The sequence below is a fragment of the Battus philenor genome, unplaced genomic scaffold, assembly GCF_028537555.1.
Source record: "Battus philenor isolate CCGP_79_NKW_IND1 unplaced genomic scaffold, ilBatPhil1.0.hap1 SCAF_6, whole genome shotgun sequence".
NCBI classification, from domain to species: Eukaryota; Metazoa; Arthropoda; class Insecta; order Lepidoptera; family Papilionidae; genus Battus; species Battus philenor.
The window spans coordinates 16,547,993-16,566,107 of NW_027181726.1; the positions used below are offsets into that span (position 1 = coordinate 16,547,993).

The window sequence follows — 18,115 nt, forward strand, 5'->3', positions numbered from 1 at the left end:
ATTTTTAGTTGCATTCGTAATGTCGATCTATAGACTTTAAGATGATGTAAACGTGTTGGCAGGCGGAAAGGCGCGTGGTGCACACCAGCGACCCGCAGTACCCGTCCGCCACGCTGTGCGGCTCGCTGCCCGCCCTGGTCGTGCACCTCAGCGAGCACAAGCTGGCCGCCGTGCGCGCCGTGGCCGCCAGCTGCGCTCCACTCGATCTTGCGTGAGTTACACAGCGCCCTCATAAACTTTTACATCCTCCCTTCCATACAAAGAAGCGGCGTCTTCGTCGTCTGCCTCTCTTATGCACCTAGAAGAAACTCCAACAGCTGCTTACTCTCTGTTCTATATTGTATCCGAACGTAACACTTTTTTTTTGTACTTGAGTGCGTGTATCGGAACGCACGGCGTCTTTCACCGGCTTCTAACAAAAGACGACCACTCTTTTTGCATCTACCATCAACGGACATTTTACAAGTGTAACATATTTGATTTCTTAACATTAAATAATTAACTAAATGTGCTTGTTTTATATCGAAACCCAACACTCTCTATTTGGAAGAAACGCCATCTGTCGCTCCAACATGATCTAAAAGAGTACTATCTAACAGCTGTCATATCATTACATAAAAAGCCAACCAATATTTGCTGTTTCTCCGTCTAGAATAGGCGTTGACATCTGTTCCGTCTGTGGAACCGTTTGTGAAACAGGTCCTGATAGCTGTCTCTCATTTCACCTTAAATAGGCACCGATATCTGCTCGCCCCCCACTTATCACATATTACCACCTTCCTTTTTTTAACTGTTTATTATATATAACCTATATCTCTGGCAGCTTATTGGCATAAATCATCAGATTTTTGATGTCTGTTAGACCATGTTTGATAAGTATAGAGGATATTGTAATATGCCTGTGTCTCGTAGCCGCGAGTCCCCGAGCAAGGAGCAGGCCGACGAGGAGGAGGAGGACAGCAGCGTCAGCTCGGAGACGGAACCCTCAGAGTTCTCCGCGCACAACAACGCCACATTACTCATGGTCCAGTTCGCCATTGACCAGATGTCGCTTGAGGTAAACGCACACTAATACACACACATATATACAAGTGTGTATATATACACACTCATACAAGTATTTGAACATACATACGCATTCATGTATCCACTCATACAAGTATGTTCATATACACATAGCTAAATATACACAATCAAACGTCTATGTAAACACACAAACGTATACATGTACGTACAATGCGATTAAAATAAGAATAGGACGGGCTCTCGGCTAACTTCACTCATATAAGTACGGTCAGCATTAAATATATAAAATAAAAAAATAATAATAATTGTTTTTGTTGATTGTTTAATTTGTTCTACAATGAGCAAAAGAGGTAGTGTTTTACATCGGCGAGCTCGAGAGATTATCAGCAATGTTGATAAGTACTTTGAGGAAGAGAAAAAACGTGCCATTATGTTGTTGGACCAGTTAAAACAAGCAAGAATTGTACCAGGGCCAGATGGCAATATTCATATATCGCGTGATGTATTTGGAAGTTTCATTAAGCATTTGGAAACTGCTTCGAAGGTAACCGAGCGAGTGACTTTAGCCACTGGTATTATTTTTTAACATTGCTTTTTTTGCACACTATACCAAGTTCCCGTTGTGACGTCACAACATGGCGCTAGGCCGGTCCTATTCTTATTTTAATCGCATTGTACGTATACACATGCGTATATATACATACTCTTATAAGTATGTAAACATACATAGGCCTATATATACATACAGCCTCGACATCATTTCGATTTTTGTTCCATTTTAAAAATACTATTTGATGTTTGAATATTTATTTATTGGGTTGGACAGGACAAGAAATCATTCCTTCTTTTTTTTCCAGTGAGATTGTGTACTCTTGCTGTAGTTCAGTCTCTTTGTACATACAAACAAAATGATATTATTACGAAGGATAAAAGATTTACTTCCTCTAGGATAGAAGTCTCTTTTCTAATCCTGTGCTCCTGGTATTGCAGATGTGATGTGTACGTTTCATAGTCACACGCAAACTATTTTCTTCTGTGCCACTTCGCAAGGAATGATTCTGTGGTGATAATCTTTGTTTCTTGAACCGTTCACTTTATCACCGATACAATGTTCTTGCATAGCACCATTTTTTGCAAAGAAGCTGTTTAAACTGTTTCTGGAGAATGACGCAGTAATTTTCTCCAAGAATTACGTTTCATTACGATTGGATTCTGATACCAGACATACCGCGGGGAATTCCCCCATCTGAAGTCTTAAATTTGTTGTGAAACTGTCGAACTGCTGGGTGCGCAGGTGCAGTCCCGCGGGCGCAGCATCGCTGAGGTGCAGGTGTGCGGCGTGAAGGCGGCGCTGAGCGCGCGGCCGTGCGACCGCTCGCTGTCGCTGTCCGTGCACTCGCTGCTGCTGGTGGACGCGCTGCAGACCTACGGGCCGGACTTCGAGCTGCTCGTCGCCAGCCACAAGCACGTCGGGTGAGCTTAACTGTGGAGAGACTTGAAAAGCTTCGCTGCCATCTGTATCGCTATCTTTTATAACTTAATTTTACAAAGTTTGATTTAATCTTTTCCTTTTTGTCGACTGTAGGGTATTTCCAGCATATTTGTCAGAAATGTAATTGCAAGGGTTGTCTTTTTACCTTTTGTTTAGCCTCTTGTACAACCCCCCTTGTACAATCTTACACTTACGTGCTTCTTAATATGTTTAGGGGGTTAGGGGAACACCTTAAATCTGAGGTATCCCATGCCGATCGTGAAAAATTAATAAAATAGTCGACAAGTTTATGGCGTTGATAGTGGGGACCTTTAAAAACCTAAGGAGCGGTAGCAACGTGTAATGGTTTGGAGAATGTTTAGCTTCCTCAAGCTTTCTTGTTACAATCTGAAGCGTATTAGATACTCCTATCTATCACGCTTCAGATTGATGCCCATATGAAAGTAAGGACGAACACTGGTCTCATTTAAGTGGGTAGAATTAAAAAATCCAATCCTTCCAAAAAGTGTACAACATGGACAACAATGTAATAAACTTATATATAGCTATCTTACAAGTAACACTAACTGTACTGATGATGTACTTGATGCGTGGAGTGATCGTTCAAAGACGAACAAAGAACTGTCTTCCTCTGCCACTCCAACAATGCCCACGTTTGTCCCACAGACAATAGGGTGGCTATGATGCCCACATCTGGCAGAGGTAATGTTGACAAAATCATGTGTCTTACATGTATCTTTTATTGTACACTATGCAGCATGGATACAGCGTCGGGCAGCATCAGGGGCTCGGAGCCCACGTCTCCCACATCGCCCGCATCCCCGGACAGTCGCGTGGCGCCGCCGCCGCCTACGCCGCGCGCGCTCCGCCAGGCGCTGCGGTCACTGCACCGCGCCGCGCCCACTCCTGGGACTCTCGGTAACTTATGACATCACTCGATAATACACCGGATGAACAGAAATTGTGATACAATGATAAATTAGATAATTTTATTTTCAACTAGTGACAGGCTTTTGACCCATGTGTGTTGCCGGTGATGATATACGGATCCGAGTCGCTTATGGTCGCTTATAGGTACTGATGGTCCTCCTACGAGAGAGGTATGATCAGAGCTTTGCTGTTAAATCGAATCAGAAATGAGTAGATCCATAGACGAACCAAGATCACCGATGCAATTCGAAGAATTGCTTGCCACGCCCACTGCCAAGTGGGCGTGGCAAGCGATGGCCTTTGGTGCCGAAAGTTTCTCGAGAGGCGAATATGTGAAAAAAAAGTCTGATTGTTCGAGTCTGTCTCAAATTTTGCACCTGGCAATACATTATTAACATTTTAAAAGGTTAACAAATACAAGGTTCTGAGTCTGTGTGAGTGTATGCATGTATAACAAGGTTACACCTTCCTTTTCTTAGTTTTAAACGTAAAATTAAAACGATATAATTAAATAAATCTTATTATAGCATTCAATAGTTTTTAGTTGTTCGTTATTCGTAGAAATCGGTTTTTGACTCATTTGATATCATAATGTATATATGAAATATTATTAAATTTAATTTAAAAGAGAACTCAGCTTCTGGTCGGTTCTTTTCAGTAAGAAAAGGACCAATATTTAGCCACTTCCGCATATGCAGTGGTAGTCGTGCAACAAAGTGCACCGCCCGCCAGCCCGCTGATAAATGCGTATGCGGCAAACAATGCGAACCACACAACTGCCGCCGTCAAATCACTCATGAGTGCATGTGCGGAAGTGGCTAAATATTGGTCCTTTTCTTACATAGGATGGACTTCCGCAAAGTAACGCCTGATTCCATTAAAAGGTTCTTTTCAGATCAGTATTCCGAGTTACGGGTAGCTTTCTGCTTATATATGAAAATAATGGACGATTAAAAATTTCCTGTTTATATTATTAGAGACTCAAGATACATCTAGAAGAAGTCCAACACCTAATTGTACGGCGGGAGGCGCCAGCTCGGCAGGCACAGAGTTCGTGTCCACCAGCTTCACTTGGCCAATTGGCACGGCGTCACCGCGCGGCGACCGGGCGGCTGGCACCGTGTGGGGCGGCGGCAACGGCTGGAGCGCCCCCGGCCTCGTGGACTCCGAGGCGCTCATCGCCGTCGAGATATGTCTGGTGAAGGGCGAAGGCGACTCCGAAGACTTGAGGATCGCGAACATACTATTCAATAATTTGGACGTTATAGGTCAGTGTCATAAACATATATTTAGTATATATATATACTTGATACATTGCGCATATATAATCAAGTGGTTGAAGACTGATATTTTTGATCGATTCGATCGATTTTGATTCATTTGCCGCGAGTCACTAGGATTCCGAGAACATGTCAGCTAAAACCGGTTTCCCCCACACCAAGAGGGTTGAGAGTTCGACAAAAAAATGCAAGTTTCCGGAGGATGAGCAACAGCGTCCTCTGCGACTGCCAACTTGCTTGCTAAGCGTGACAATTTTCGCGTATTGTCTCATAGATATCTTTGGGAAAAGTTCATGCTTTACAGAGGGCGTCTCTGGTCTAAAAAGAGATACATTGTGATGTAAAGGTGCTGGTAATATAGTCCAAGATATTTTCGACGAATATAACGTAGTATGATATTTTAATAAAGATAAGATATTATTTCAAGAAATAGTTTAAACAAGAAATGGGGCACCTCTCTCTCTTTGTCATCAGGCTGAACCTTGGTTGGATTATAAATGGCAAGTATTAATAAAATGTAATAAATGGTATATAACTGCAGCTAATCAGGAGACGATAGTGGAGCTGATCGGGTTCGCGCACCGCGTGCTGGGCCCGCGGGCGTCGCACGAGTCGCGCGCCCCGCCCCCCGCCGCGCAGCACCCCGCCCAGCCCCCCGCGGACACCCGCGCACACGACTCCTCCGACTCGCCAGACGGGCCGGGCGTATCCGATACAGAAAATGCTCCCGATTTGTCACAAGTCAGTCATATTTTAAGGTTTCATTCATTCATTCATTCATATCAGGCAATAGACGGCCCATGCAAGGCACAGGTACCTCCCCCAAAGATCGCCACGATGGCCGGTCTTGAGCTGCCCACATTGAGTGACTTCCATATATGGTGGCTGACCTCTAATATTAATAAAAGAATTCATTTTAAATGACCATGTATGCCCACTAGGCGTACAGATGACCTTGTTAAAGTCGTTAAAACACGCTGGATGTGGGTAGTTTCACACCGGTCCTATGGCAAATCTATGGAGGAGAACTATCACCAGCTATGAACGTCCTATGGGTGAAAGGACGGTGACGGTGATCAGGTAAGACCCACTCCAAGGCTATCGACGTATTACATGCATAAGATGAATATATTATACACATCAAGTATTCCATATATATGTGGTAATCGGAATGCAGGGATTGAATTTTAAAGTCCTTCGTGGGGCACTAATTTTTATTTCAAAAAGAACTCCTAACCTATAACTGCTGCGCACGCTCCTTCGTCGTTCAACCGTCGTCCGTCTCCCTTCCTCTTACACGCCTCTCGCTTGCACCTTCTGACATTTCTATCAACGCATGCTCTTACGTTCCATTCCACATATATACATATATGGGATATATGAGAATCAACATTGCTGCTCATTCTCTCTGTTAATAAAGACAGGTCTATGTTTTTTCTTCATTGGTGGTACGATGGCGGTGGATACAAGTGGTAATGAAATGTAACGATGTGGTGCAGCGGGCGGTGCGCACGGAGATCACGTTCGACTTCCACCGGCTGGGCGTGCTGCTGCTGCGCGCTGCCGTGCTGGACGGCGCGCTCGTCGCAAAGAAGATCGCCACCGCCACCGTCAGCGAGGCGCGCATACAGGCCACCGTCGGTGAGTCAACACACACATGCACACATACACGCACACACACACACACGCACGCACACACACACACACGCACGCACACACACACACACACACGCAAACATACACGCAGACTCACTCGCAGACGAACGTACTCGCCCACCTACTTGCAAACGCACACTCGTCTTCGTAGATATAAAATAGATATAAAGATTAAGAATGTATATGTGCTAAAGGCTACTAAACTGTAAATCACTTTAATATTTAATGGAATCGAGGAAGTCCATCCTAAGTAAGAAAAGGACCAATATTAAGCCACTTCCGCACATGCAGTGGTAGTCGTGCAATGAAATGCACCGCCTGCCAGCCCGCTGATAAATGCGTATGCGGCAAACAATGCGAATCACACAACCGCCACCGCCAAATTACTCAACACGTGTTTCACCCCTCCACGGGGCATCTTCAGAAGTTATGTTACACCGATTAGTGCCAAACACAGAGTCTCTGTTTTTGGTCCTTTTCTTACTGTAAATCACTTTAGTCGACCATTAAAAGTAGATTGCTATAGGAATAATAATATTAGTCCAGTTTTTTGAATTCTAAGCTACCATACATAGCTACTGTACTAAGAACGGTACTGTACTGTACAAACTACTGTTCTAAACTTCTGTACTAAGCTACCATACATAGCTTCTGTACTAAGCTACCACAGTAAAATACTGCCCTAAACTACTGTACTAAGCTACCACAATAAACTACTGTCCTAAACTTCTGTACTAAGCTACCAGAATAAACTACTGTCCTAAACTTCTGTACTAAGCTACCAGAATAAACTACTGTCCTAAACTTCTGTACTATGCTACCACAATAAACTACTGTCCTAAACTTCTGTACTAAGCTACCATACATAGCTTCTGTACTAAGCTACCACAGTAAAATACTGCCCTAAACTTCTGTACTAAGCTACCACAATAAACTACTGTCCTAAACATCTGTACTAAGCTACCATACATAGCTTCTGTACTAAGCTACCACAGTAAAATACTGCCCTAAACTACTGTACTAAGCTACCACAATAAACTACTGTCCTAAACTTCTGTACTAAGCTACCATACATAGCTTCTGTACTAAGCTACCACAGTAAAATACTGCCCTAAACTACTGTACTATGCTACCACAATAAACTACTGTCCTAAACTTCTGTACTAAGCTACCAGAATAAACTACTGTCCTAAACTTCTGTACTATGCTACCACAATAAACTACTGTCCTAAACTTCTGTACTAAGCTACCACAATAAACTACTGTCCTAAACTTCTGTACTAAGCTACCAGAATAAACTACTGTCCTAAACTTCCACAATAAACTACTGTCCTAAACTTCCGTACTAAACTTCCACAATAAACTACTGTCCCAAACTTCTGTACTTTGCTACCACAATAAACTACTGTTCTAAACTTCTATACTAAGCTACTATACTAAAAAATTGAGAACTATATGCTAGTATATTTTGAAATTTGTTATGTGTAAGAGGTATTGTAATCAACCATATAATGTTTTCAACGTGATAGTTATTTTATTTTCCATTTAAAATACTTTATAAAGTTATTGTATTCTATAGTAAGTAGTAGAAAACCAACTTATGTTTTTTTACGATACGAGCGATATGCCCCGCCCACTACCACTGCATATCAGAATTCCTTGAGCTGCGACAGTGATCTTGGTTCCTCTGCAGATCTCATTTCTCATTCGATCTCGCAGCGAAACTCCTTTCGCTACCAATCTCCAGCCCTCTCCATTGCTCTGTGGGTGACCTCGAGCCTTCTCATGAGGCCCGTCGTAAGCGAACACGTCTCAGATGCGTATATCAGGTTGATGTCGATATAAAATAACTTAGGACTTGACTCAGGATAGTCCTGCTGGTGCGTCTTACTGTATATAATATGCATAATATTTTTAACGAACACCACATTTAGAAGCTTCATTTTTTTCCGTTCATATAATCTTAACGTACATATGCTCATAAAACATATGATCAATATATCGGCTGCGTTTTTGTTACAGCTGCCCGACGCGTGGAGGTGGGCGGATCTTTGGGCGGGGTGCAGGTAGTGTCGTTGTGCGAGGGCGCGGGCGTGCACTCACGGGTGCTCACTGCTGGCCGCCCGCATGCGCACGCGCACGCCCCCCACGTGCACGTACCCGACGCGCACGTCTCACATGGATCCTCCGACGCGCACGCCACCCATGCATCCTCCGATGCGCATGCATCCGATGATAAGGCGCTGCTCTTCACCATCACACGTGACTTACTTCCCGGCGATACACCTGATGCTACAGGTTTTTGTGATATTTGCTATAATAGTTGTATACATTGTAAGCTAATTTATTTTCGATTTTTATTGTGTCTTAAATTTCTGAATTGACGGCCTCTCTGTATATTTCTGTTCTTATGTCTTTACCAAAGTTTATCCTAAATGGACCTCGACGAGGTAACCAAGCGGATATTTATATAATCCCTCGTAGTGTCAATGGAGGACCAGAGAAGAAGAGAGAATGGAGGAGTAGCAGTACTGAACCGGATTAAGGGATTATTATTTTTCCTTTTGTTAAGTGTAATGTTACTGTGGTTCTTCTGCAGTGGTGGAGGCGTCGGTGTCGCTGCAGGTGGCCAGCGTGTGGTACACGCACTCGGGCGCGCTGCTGCACGAGCTGCAGTCGTGCCTCACGGAGTTCAAGCAGTACCTGGCCAACCTGGCGCGCTCCATCCGCGCCGCCGCCGCTGACATGGCCATCGGCCTCGTGCATCCCAGCCCCAGGTCAATACTTTTATTTTCGGGGGCAAATCTTCTGGATGTTGCAGAGATCCTCTCTTTGGGAAGATAAGGTTATGTGGGATTGGTACCCATATCTTCTTAAAGGTATCTTGCATGATTATTTTCAGAAAGACCTCCCCCTTACAGATTCTAGGGCAATAATGTAAGGACCTTGACTTGATTCGTATATCGTAAGGTGGGGATCTCTTTTTTTTATTTTTCTGTTATGGTTCACAGGGAATTTTATTATTCACGATCTCTTCTCTTTATCCGCACTAACTCTTCCATTCTCTTTCGAAGTTTATCTCCTTCCATACATCGTCTCGCTTCCGTTGCCTTCCCTCCGAAATACTACTTGACAATTTTGATATGTTTTGTTTTTTATTTCTGTTTTGTTCTCTAACTTTACTTTAAATTTTGTTTGTCTACCTTACACTAGTTTTTAACCCTTTATCTCAATTTTATCACCGTGTATTTCTATTTAATCACTATTTCCATTACTTTCTGTTTCTTACTTATTTATACCTTTTTATAGTTTTTCCTACGACCTTCCTGGTCCGACGATTCTTCTTGTTGTTCATTAGCGAGGCATTGTTTTATTTCTCGATCCTTTGGCAAGGGATCTCTGGAGTACTTTAAACTCTAAGGTGGTATATTGGCTTCTAGTGGATATATTTAATGGAATCAGGCCTTTCCTTGCGGAAGTCTATCCTAAGTAAGAAAAGGACCAATATTTAGCCACTTCTGCACATGTACTAACTCCTGAAGATGCCCCGTGGTGAAACACGTGTTGAGTAATTTGGCGGTGGCGGTTGTGTGATTCGCATTGTTTGCCGCATACGCATTTATCAGCGGGCTGGCGTGCGGTGCATTTTATTGCACTACTGCATGTGCGGAAGTGGCTAAATATTGGTCCTTTTCTCACTTCTAGTGGAAATATTAAGTGATTTTGTGCTTTTGTTTCAGAGGGGAGTCACTGTACGGCAACCCGCGGCTGGCGCACTCCGCGGAGTCTTGGTCGCGTCGCCGCACCGTGTCCGGGGGCGGAGCCCCGCCTCCTATGCCTTCTGCTCCCTCACTCGACGAGCCCGACGCGCGCACTGACATATTACTCACGTGCGTCTTCGTTTATATTTCAACAAATCCGTTTACTTTTAACGGCTTGAACAGCTCTTTACTTGTGTGTATGTATACAGGGTGATCGGATTTAGGTGTGAAAGCATTAGAGGGGTAAATGCACAGCTCATTTGTCAGTAAAACGCTTTAAACCTTTTTCACATATTTTGGATGGCTTCCGTAGAGCGAAGTTGTAGAGCTGAAGGCTTGTAACTTACGTATTTAATTCTTAATAATATTAAACGACATGTAAGAAAAGTAACAATATTTAGCCACCTCCGCACATGCAGCGGTAGTCGTGCAATAAAGTGCACCGCCCGCCAGCCCGCTGATAAATGCGCATGCGGCAAACAATGCGAATCACACAACCGCCACCGCCAAATCACTCAACACGTATTTAACCCCTACACGGGGCATCTTCAGGAGGTATGTTACATCACTGCATGTGCGGAAGTGGCTAAATATTGATCCTTTTCTTACTTGTAACTTACGATCGCCGGTTCAGTTCTCGGTTCACGACACACTCTATATATGGTGCCATTGTCGCTGCCCACGTGTTGAGGAAAACTTTATGCTCTTACTGTTATTGACAAGGCAACCTAGTAATAACTAATCCCAACTGTGGGGATCATGATATGAGTAATATATATAATAAGTAGCCAAAATGTTTGACGTAATAACGTGTGCGCAGGGTTAACATCGAGTTGGAGTCGCCGGTGGTGGTGGTGCCACGGTCGGCGCACAGCTCGCAGGTAATCAGAACACAGCTCACAGACTTAACTAAGTCGATAACTATCGAAGAAGCCCAGGATAAACTTCTTCAACCACCAAGCCGTTGAAGGTGTAAATGGAAATGGGTAATCAGCGAAAGGTTTTTGTGCAGGTGTTTGTGGCGCATCTGGGCCGCATGAGCTTATGCAACCGGCCGGGCGCGCCGCGACGAACTCTTTACACCGTGCACGTGCGGGACATCTCGCTCGCGTCCGTGAGTCTCTCTCTCTGTCTCACTCTCAATCTCTCTCTCTCTCACACACATAAGCTTTTATGGCTCGGTAACAATGATATCATCATGTTGAGGTTCGACAGTGATGTTCACCTCGTCTATGGGGTCCTAATTGCTCGTTATTGAAGTTTCCGATTTTATTTAATGTATTTTCTAGCCGCTAACACCAGATACAAGGTCCATGTGTTCACTGGGTTCCATGTGTAGCTTATTGTCATAGCAGCTGAGCGGTATTGATAAGTCGATCGTGTCTGTCTTGCAGCTGGACGTGGGCGAGCAGCTGCAGCAGTTGCAGCAGCAAACTTTGGCTGCTGGAAGCATGCACGAGCTGTACGACGTGGCGCGCGGCCGGCCCGTGCTGCACGACACCGCGCTGCAGGTCTCCGTCAACCTGCACGAGCTGGACGGTGTGCCGCATGTAAGTAATTAAACAATCGACTATTTATATATTTCTTATACTTTGATCAAAAGGTAAGGTGAATTTGTTTATAAACTGTAAATTCTTTTTTATTCTTCCGAATCAATTAAGCAACCCCCTTCTGATAGAACACACTTTTGCCAACGCTTTTTACAGTCCTCGAAATAGTCGTCTTGTCCCGGTGTAGACTTTAAGACCTTCAATTCGGTATTTATCTCCTCAATCATATCAAAAGGGCGTTCCCGCATAGATCTTTTGTATTGCCTTATATAGGCATACTAGAGTTATAACAGTTCGTTATTCCAGGTGAAGACTAAATTAATATATGATTATCAGTGCGATGTGAGCGGCGCGATAGTGGACGGGCTGCAGGTGTCTGCCAGCCGCGAGCAGTACGAGCAGCTGCTGGACACGCTGCACTGGGCCGCCGACGGCGCGCCGCAAGAACCCCACCATGCGCACACACACAACCAGCCCCACCACTCTCACCATACGGACTACACCAGCACTACGCAGCCAACGCCGGCACCTGATGTCATTGAAGTGAGACAATGTTGCTTCTTCTTCTTTTTAGCCGACTGACGCACATTGCATGGCCTAGGCCTTCTCCAGGGACCTCCATGATGACCTTAATTATGTTGTCAGTCCCCCTAGTGGGGGGCAAACGCACGCTGCGTCTATCGGCTAGTAACAATGGCAATGTTTATAATCTAGTAAATGAAAATTGTTTGTTAAATGCTTATTTTTGATTCTTGTGAAAGAATCGTGAATGGTCGTTTTTTTTTAAAAAAAACCTCTGGAATTAGTGTGTGTCGGCTTTAAAAGTTTGATAGAAATAAACAAAATGTGTGATTGTAGGGCGGCGCGCTCGTGGAACCAGCCGTGCCCACGTTGCGGCTAGACCCGCAGCTGCGCGCTGCCGTGCTGGCCGTGCCGCCGCCGCAGCGTGCGCCCGATGCTCACGTGCGACGCCCTCATGCGCACGCGCCGCTCACCGGTACCTAATATCTCCTTTCATCTTGTATAATACGTCATAATACAGGCCTTTCCTTCTTTTGTTTACGCAAATATGAATCTTTGAGAGTTGCTCTTAACTAGAACTTTTTGTCCCCGATAAAATCAGTTCATAACAGTTTTTAAAGTGTTACCATAATATCTGTACTGCGTCTTTGAAAAGCGCGGTTTTAAGTAAGGCCCGAGGAAAAAAGAGTGACGGGATAGAGCAGTCGTTATTATTTCCTCCCTCCCCCTCTTTTTATCGCATGCATACTTACGGCGCGGTACAGAGCTTTCGGTAGGACTATAGTTAAGAGTGTAGTGTTTTAATTGCTGTATATTTGGGATAGTGTCATTCGCGGTGTCCACGTTTGCGGTGTCGCTGCGCGCGGATCTTGGAGGTGGTGAGCGCAGTCTGGTGGCGCTCACCTTCCGCGAGTTCGCGCTCGCCTATCGCCGCCTGCGTCCCCACGAGACCGAGCTGCAGGTATACAGACATCTCTCTCTCTCTCTCTCTTATCAAGGAGGCGGTATGGAGTGCGTAGTAAACCAGAAATGTATAATGATACGGCAGATGCCGCTGTGACAGGCCAAGACTACAGATATTACTAGGTAATGAGTAAATTAGATTATAAGTTATTTAGAGATTTCGTGTATATGTAATAAGACTATGCCAAATGTCATCTGTAATTATGTATGAAAGACACGGATGCGAGTGTAAGTAGAAGGGGAAAAAAGAAAAATCTAAAACACATGCCATTTTAAAATTCATGCGGGATTTAATGGAAAGGTGGAGAAAAGGCTTTGAATGAAAAATTAATAGGAGAAATAAAATTAATGTTTTTATTTATTATATAAATTTTTAACAGTCATAGTATCTATGCGGTTATATATACAGTTAGTGAATAAAGAACATGTCGATAGATGGCGTTGATCAACTATAAATAATTTTCTAGTCAAATTTGTATTGGGAGGTTTTCCCTAATAATCAGAGAAGAGTTAGTGAAATGCTTATCTTTCTGAAACTTTATAATTTTTAATACACAAAGACAAGGTTTAAACTCCTTGAGGGGCACCCAGGGGCAATGCGCGATTCGAGGGCATCAATCGATGTCACTTTGTTGCTGCATGTTTGCCTCCTCGACATATACAAGAATCGGTATCACAAGTTTCCGCCTTTAGCAAGAGAGACAGTAAAGACATACAGAACGGAAATATTACATAGAAACTTTAAGAAAGTTTAATAATATATATAGGACGAGTAACAAATAAAAATCGTTACAAACTAAAAAAATACAATATTGAGGTTCGGAACATGCTTGGAAAACGTTTTGGCTCGCTGTAGTACAACAACTGTGCCAGTGTGTTTGTATCGTAAGAAACACATAGTATAAAGTTTATGTAACGTGATTACAGGTGTCGCTGCACTCAGTGACGATGGAGGACCTGACGAAGGAGCCGGAGTCGCGGCACCGGGTGTTGCTCGTGTCGCACGCGCCGCCCGCGCCGCGCAAAGCAGTCTTCCTGTCTCGCTCGTGCCCCGACCTGCGCGCGCACTGCGCCGCCGACGTGCCGACCCTGGCCGCGCTGCGTCACCTGCGGCACCGCTCCTCCTCCCTGCCCACCGCGCTCAACCACTGCGACGTCAACAAAGAGGTGCGCGCAATGAAAATTAACACTAATGTGTTAGGAGATAAAGTTCATTTTTGCTAATGATAATTGTGTAATGCTATATTACATTTAAATTTATACTCTAGTATTTTTATAAAAATTGGAAAGTCATCTTTCACGAACAAATCAAGTCTAATTTGATCTAAATGTAAAGAAAACAATTAAATATCCTCGTCGCGGAAGTTAATTACAAATAAAGTGTAGTTCTTAGTAAATTTTTTACACAAAATGATTACAATTCGGAATAAAACGCAAATTTTTAACATTTATTTTAAATATAGCTAGATTACAGATACAACGATCACGTTTTTAATATCGCCGCTACTACATTTCTATATAATATCTGTGTCCCACGAGGTGCCATCATTGGTGCTGAACTGTATTTACAACCCCTGCCATAGCTAGAAAGAACGTTAATAAGATGAACACTATTTTATCAGTTAATGGGCGTGGTTAAGCTAGTGAACAGTGAAGACAGAGATACTACAGATATTAATAGAAATAACTCAGTCTTATATTTTATCTATTAACCAGAGAACTGGTGTCGCTTAAAGAAATATTTAATTAACTTCACTATGAATGTGATCGTAAAATGGAACGGTAATAATTAAATGGATGGGCATACAGAGTGGGCGTGGGAAGCCAGTGAAATCGGAGAGCAAATGCGGCGCGACCCCACCTTGCTCCCCGGAGCCGCTCAGCGAGCATCTCGACGCGAGCGACGCTTCAACATTCAACTCTTGCGCCTTCGATAACTTCGACACCGAGCAAATGTTCGACTCCTCGGATAAGTTCGATGCGTCGGATAATTTCGAAGAAGAGGAGGCGGGGCAATGGGCGGAGGGCGGGGCCAGACGAGCGTCAACCGACGACAACCTCGTGTGGGTCTCCGTGCACACGCGAGATCCCCAGCATCCACATTTCTACGATAAATTCGATCAGGTACTATTTACTTACAATTTACATTGGCAACCCTGTGAGAAATGATACTATGAAAAGTATTCAAACAAAAATCTAAACAAAAATGAATAACGTATTTCAGAGTGAATTATTTATGTATTGATGTACAGTAGTATAAAAATTACTTACGAAAAAATATTAAATTACCACGAGCCGGTAAAGAGAGAAAGAGCGCAAGAGGCCTTGACATATAAAATAAACACATTTAAAAAACTTTTAAGTTAAACGGTTTTTTGATACCCATATTGTGGTGGTTGTGGAAAAATATGTACCTAGTCCGCCATATTGGAACGGCGTCCATCTTGAATTTTAAATTTTGACATAATCATCGTGTTTTACTAGTGTAGCCCTTTCATTTGATACCAATATTGATGGGGTTAAGGAAAAATACGCAATCCGCCATTTTGTATCGGCGGCCATCTTAGATTTCTAATGTTATTGATTTTATTACATTGTATTGTCATCTAAATTAAATGTGTGTACCAAATTTCAGCTCAATCTGACAACGGGAAGGTGCTTAAATTTCAATTTCTAATTTTGATCCAAATAAATTCCGTACGGATCGAACTAAATAAAACCGTTTAAAAATATAGTCAGATTGGTGGAGACGTTCTTAAAATTAGTGATAACCAACACTTTTAGCGATTGAATTTTGCTGCACATAGATTTCATATCGATGGGATTTACTCCAGGTTTGCAGACAGACCAAAGTTGAGTTCAACTGTCTGAAGTTGGTGCTGAGCATCGACAGCTGGGTGACCGTGCTCGACTTCTTCGGCGTGGCCGGGGACGAGCCGGCCGCGGAGCCGCCCGCCGCCGAGCCCTCGCAGCCAGGTGGGTTTATCAATTTCGTCTTTATTTATTTATACAGGTTGATTGAAAATACGTATACATATACGAACGTATAAGTTCACAATAATTTCTTACATACAGAATTTTTTAGTAGAATTTTCTGTTAAATTACTACCTTTAAATAAATGCGTATATTTTAGCGAATGAGGTGGTGGAGAACGGCGGACTGAGCGAGCTGGAGGTGGTGGTGCGCTCGCTGTCGGTGGTGGTGGTGGGCGCGCGCGGGGACGCGTGTCGCGCGCTGGTGTCGCGCACGCGCGTGCGTGCCCGCAGCGGTCGCGGTGCGCGTCGCGTGCGCGCCACGCTAGCCGCGCTCGCGCTCATAGACCTCGCACCGCGCGCCGCGCCCTACACGCACCGCCTGCGCACGCGCGCCAACAACGCGCTCGCACTAGACTATCGCAGGTGCGTTTTCATCCGCACTCGGAAATTTTGACACTGTAGAACAATACACTAGTAAATTTGAATGTATAGCTTTAATTAATGTATAGATAATTTTATAATTCTATAAAATAACCCCAACTTGTTTGAATATTTTCCGGAAAGAATATATTAAGAGGAATTATCTGAAAGAAAGAGAAAGTTGTTGTAATATATACAAGTATTTACGATGGCACCAGCTTCTAAAATACTGCCATAGTTTTAAGTATTCAATTAGATGAATGCAGCTGCACCCATGGCTACGGTTAGGAGCTGAAATGTTGAAGGATCATATGTCATAGTTTTTTTGAGGTACCGTCAAGCCTGTTATTTTTCTTAATCGAATCAACGTAGAATAAACTCGTGGTAAAGGAGTGCCATATTAAGCACGAGAACAAGATATAAGATAGACTCTACTCATTGCGTCGGTTGCGGTTTTTGGCTATACTATTATAGTCGTATCCGTGGTGCGGCCCCAGTTAGTTGCGCGGGGGAGGGGTAATCTTTAATGATATGAATGATAGAAGATGACATATGACAGAAGCTTCGTTTTTACATTTACATTCACCTTTGCTACACTGTAAGTGAACAGAACAATTTTGTTTCGCACGCAGACTCAGCAAGGCGGAGGCGGAGGAGGCCGGATACGAGACGAGCCTGAGCGTGGACATGGGCCCGCTGACGTACGTGCACACGAAGCGCTTCGTGCTGGAGCTGCAGGCTTTCGCGCGGGACTTCAGCCTGCTGCGGCGCGTCATCGTGCAGGCGCGCAACAAGGTACGCCCCGTGTCGCACACACTCATATTTGAGTGTTACTTCTATTTAGTTTTACATTGCATACAACGATCCTGTTGCAGAGAAATAAATGAAAAAAATTGAAAAGAAAATTTTTCTCTTCATAGGAATTCTACTCGTGCCTTCAGGACCATATTAGCTGGATTGGTTGAACCGTTTTCGAGTTTGGCGTTTATCAATTATTCGGCCATTTCATTTTATTTATACTAAGTTATTGATTATAGAAGTAAAAGTTTTAAAGTGGATAATGTGGAGGGCATTTGTTAGCAAAAAGCCTTCAATTTTTTTAAACCTATATTCGATAATCCTATATAGTGTCACTCTGAAATATTACAATATTTTTTATTGGAATCCAACAGTCGAATAATATTTAAACAGTAATTGATTAATTTTTATATGTAGTAATCTTTTTATTTCTATACTCGTTTAGTTATTTATTTAATATCTGAAACCATTGTCATTTGGATATGGTGTACCATACATTGAATGACAATAAATCTGATTTATATTTTTTAAACCTATTTTCATTCACACTGTATAGCATAGGGAGCAAAAATAGCAATACACATTATAAGAAAGGCTGCAACAAAACATACGTGTTGCTATCTCACTCTTACAAATATGCTTTAATGGCAAAAGACGTTTTCTTTTAACAGTCATTTTTCGATTTCTAAATAAATATAATAATACCCACGAGTCGGTAGGCGTGGCCTGGGTAGGCCCCCC

General features: G+C 43.3%; 1 protein-coding gene across 1 annotated transcript in view; it reads left to right on the forward strand.

Moving 5' to 3' along the window:
* The window catches only part of Vps13D (vacuolar protein sorting 13D), a 72,786-nt gene that overhangs the window by 22,423 nt on the left and 32,248 nt on the right, over positions 1 to 18,115 (forward strand). Inside the window, 21 exon segments of the mRNA XM_068773644.1 lie at positions 63 to 215; positions 920 to 1,057; positions 2,321 to 2,499; positions 3,276 to 3,436; positions 4,435 to 4,716; positions 5,270 to 5,386; positions 6,214 to 6,369; positions 8,407 to 8,682; positions 8,984 to 9,161; positions 10,125 to 10,274; positions 10,966 to 11,026; positions 11,158 to 11,259; positions 11,540 to 11,695; positions 12,002 to 12,238; positions 12,554 to 12,692; positions 13,042 to 13,178; positions 14,108 to 14,347; positions 14,990 to 15,304; positions 16,015 to 16,156; positions 16,315 to 16,579; positions 17,209 to 17,380. Coding sequence (XP_068629745.1) covers positions 63 to 215; positions 920 to 1,057; positions 2,321 to 2,499; positions 3,276 to 3,436; positions 4,435 to 4,716; positions 5,270 to 5,386; positions 6,214 to 6,369; positions 8,407 to 8,682; positions 8,984 to 9,161; positions 10,125 to 10,274; positions 10,966 to 11,026; positions 11,158 to 11,259; positions 11,540 to 11,695; positions 12,002 to 12,238; positions 12,554 to 12,692; positions 13,042 to 13,178; positions 14,108 to 14,347; positions 14,990 to 15,304; positions 16,015 to 16,156; positions 16,315 to 16,579; positions 17,209 to 17,380 — 3,756 coding nt within the window.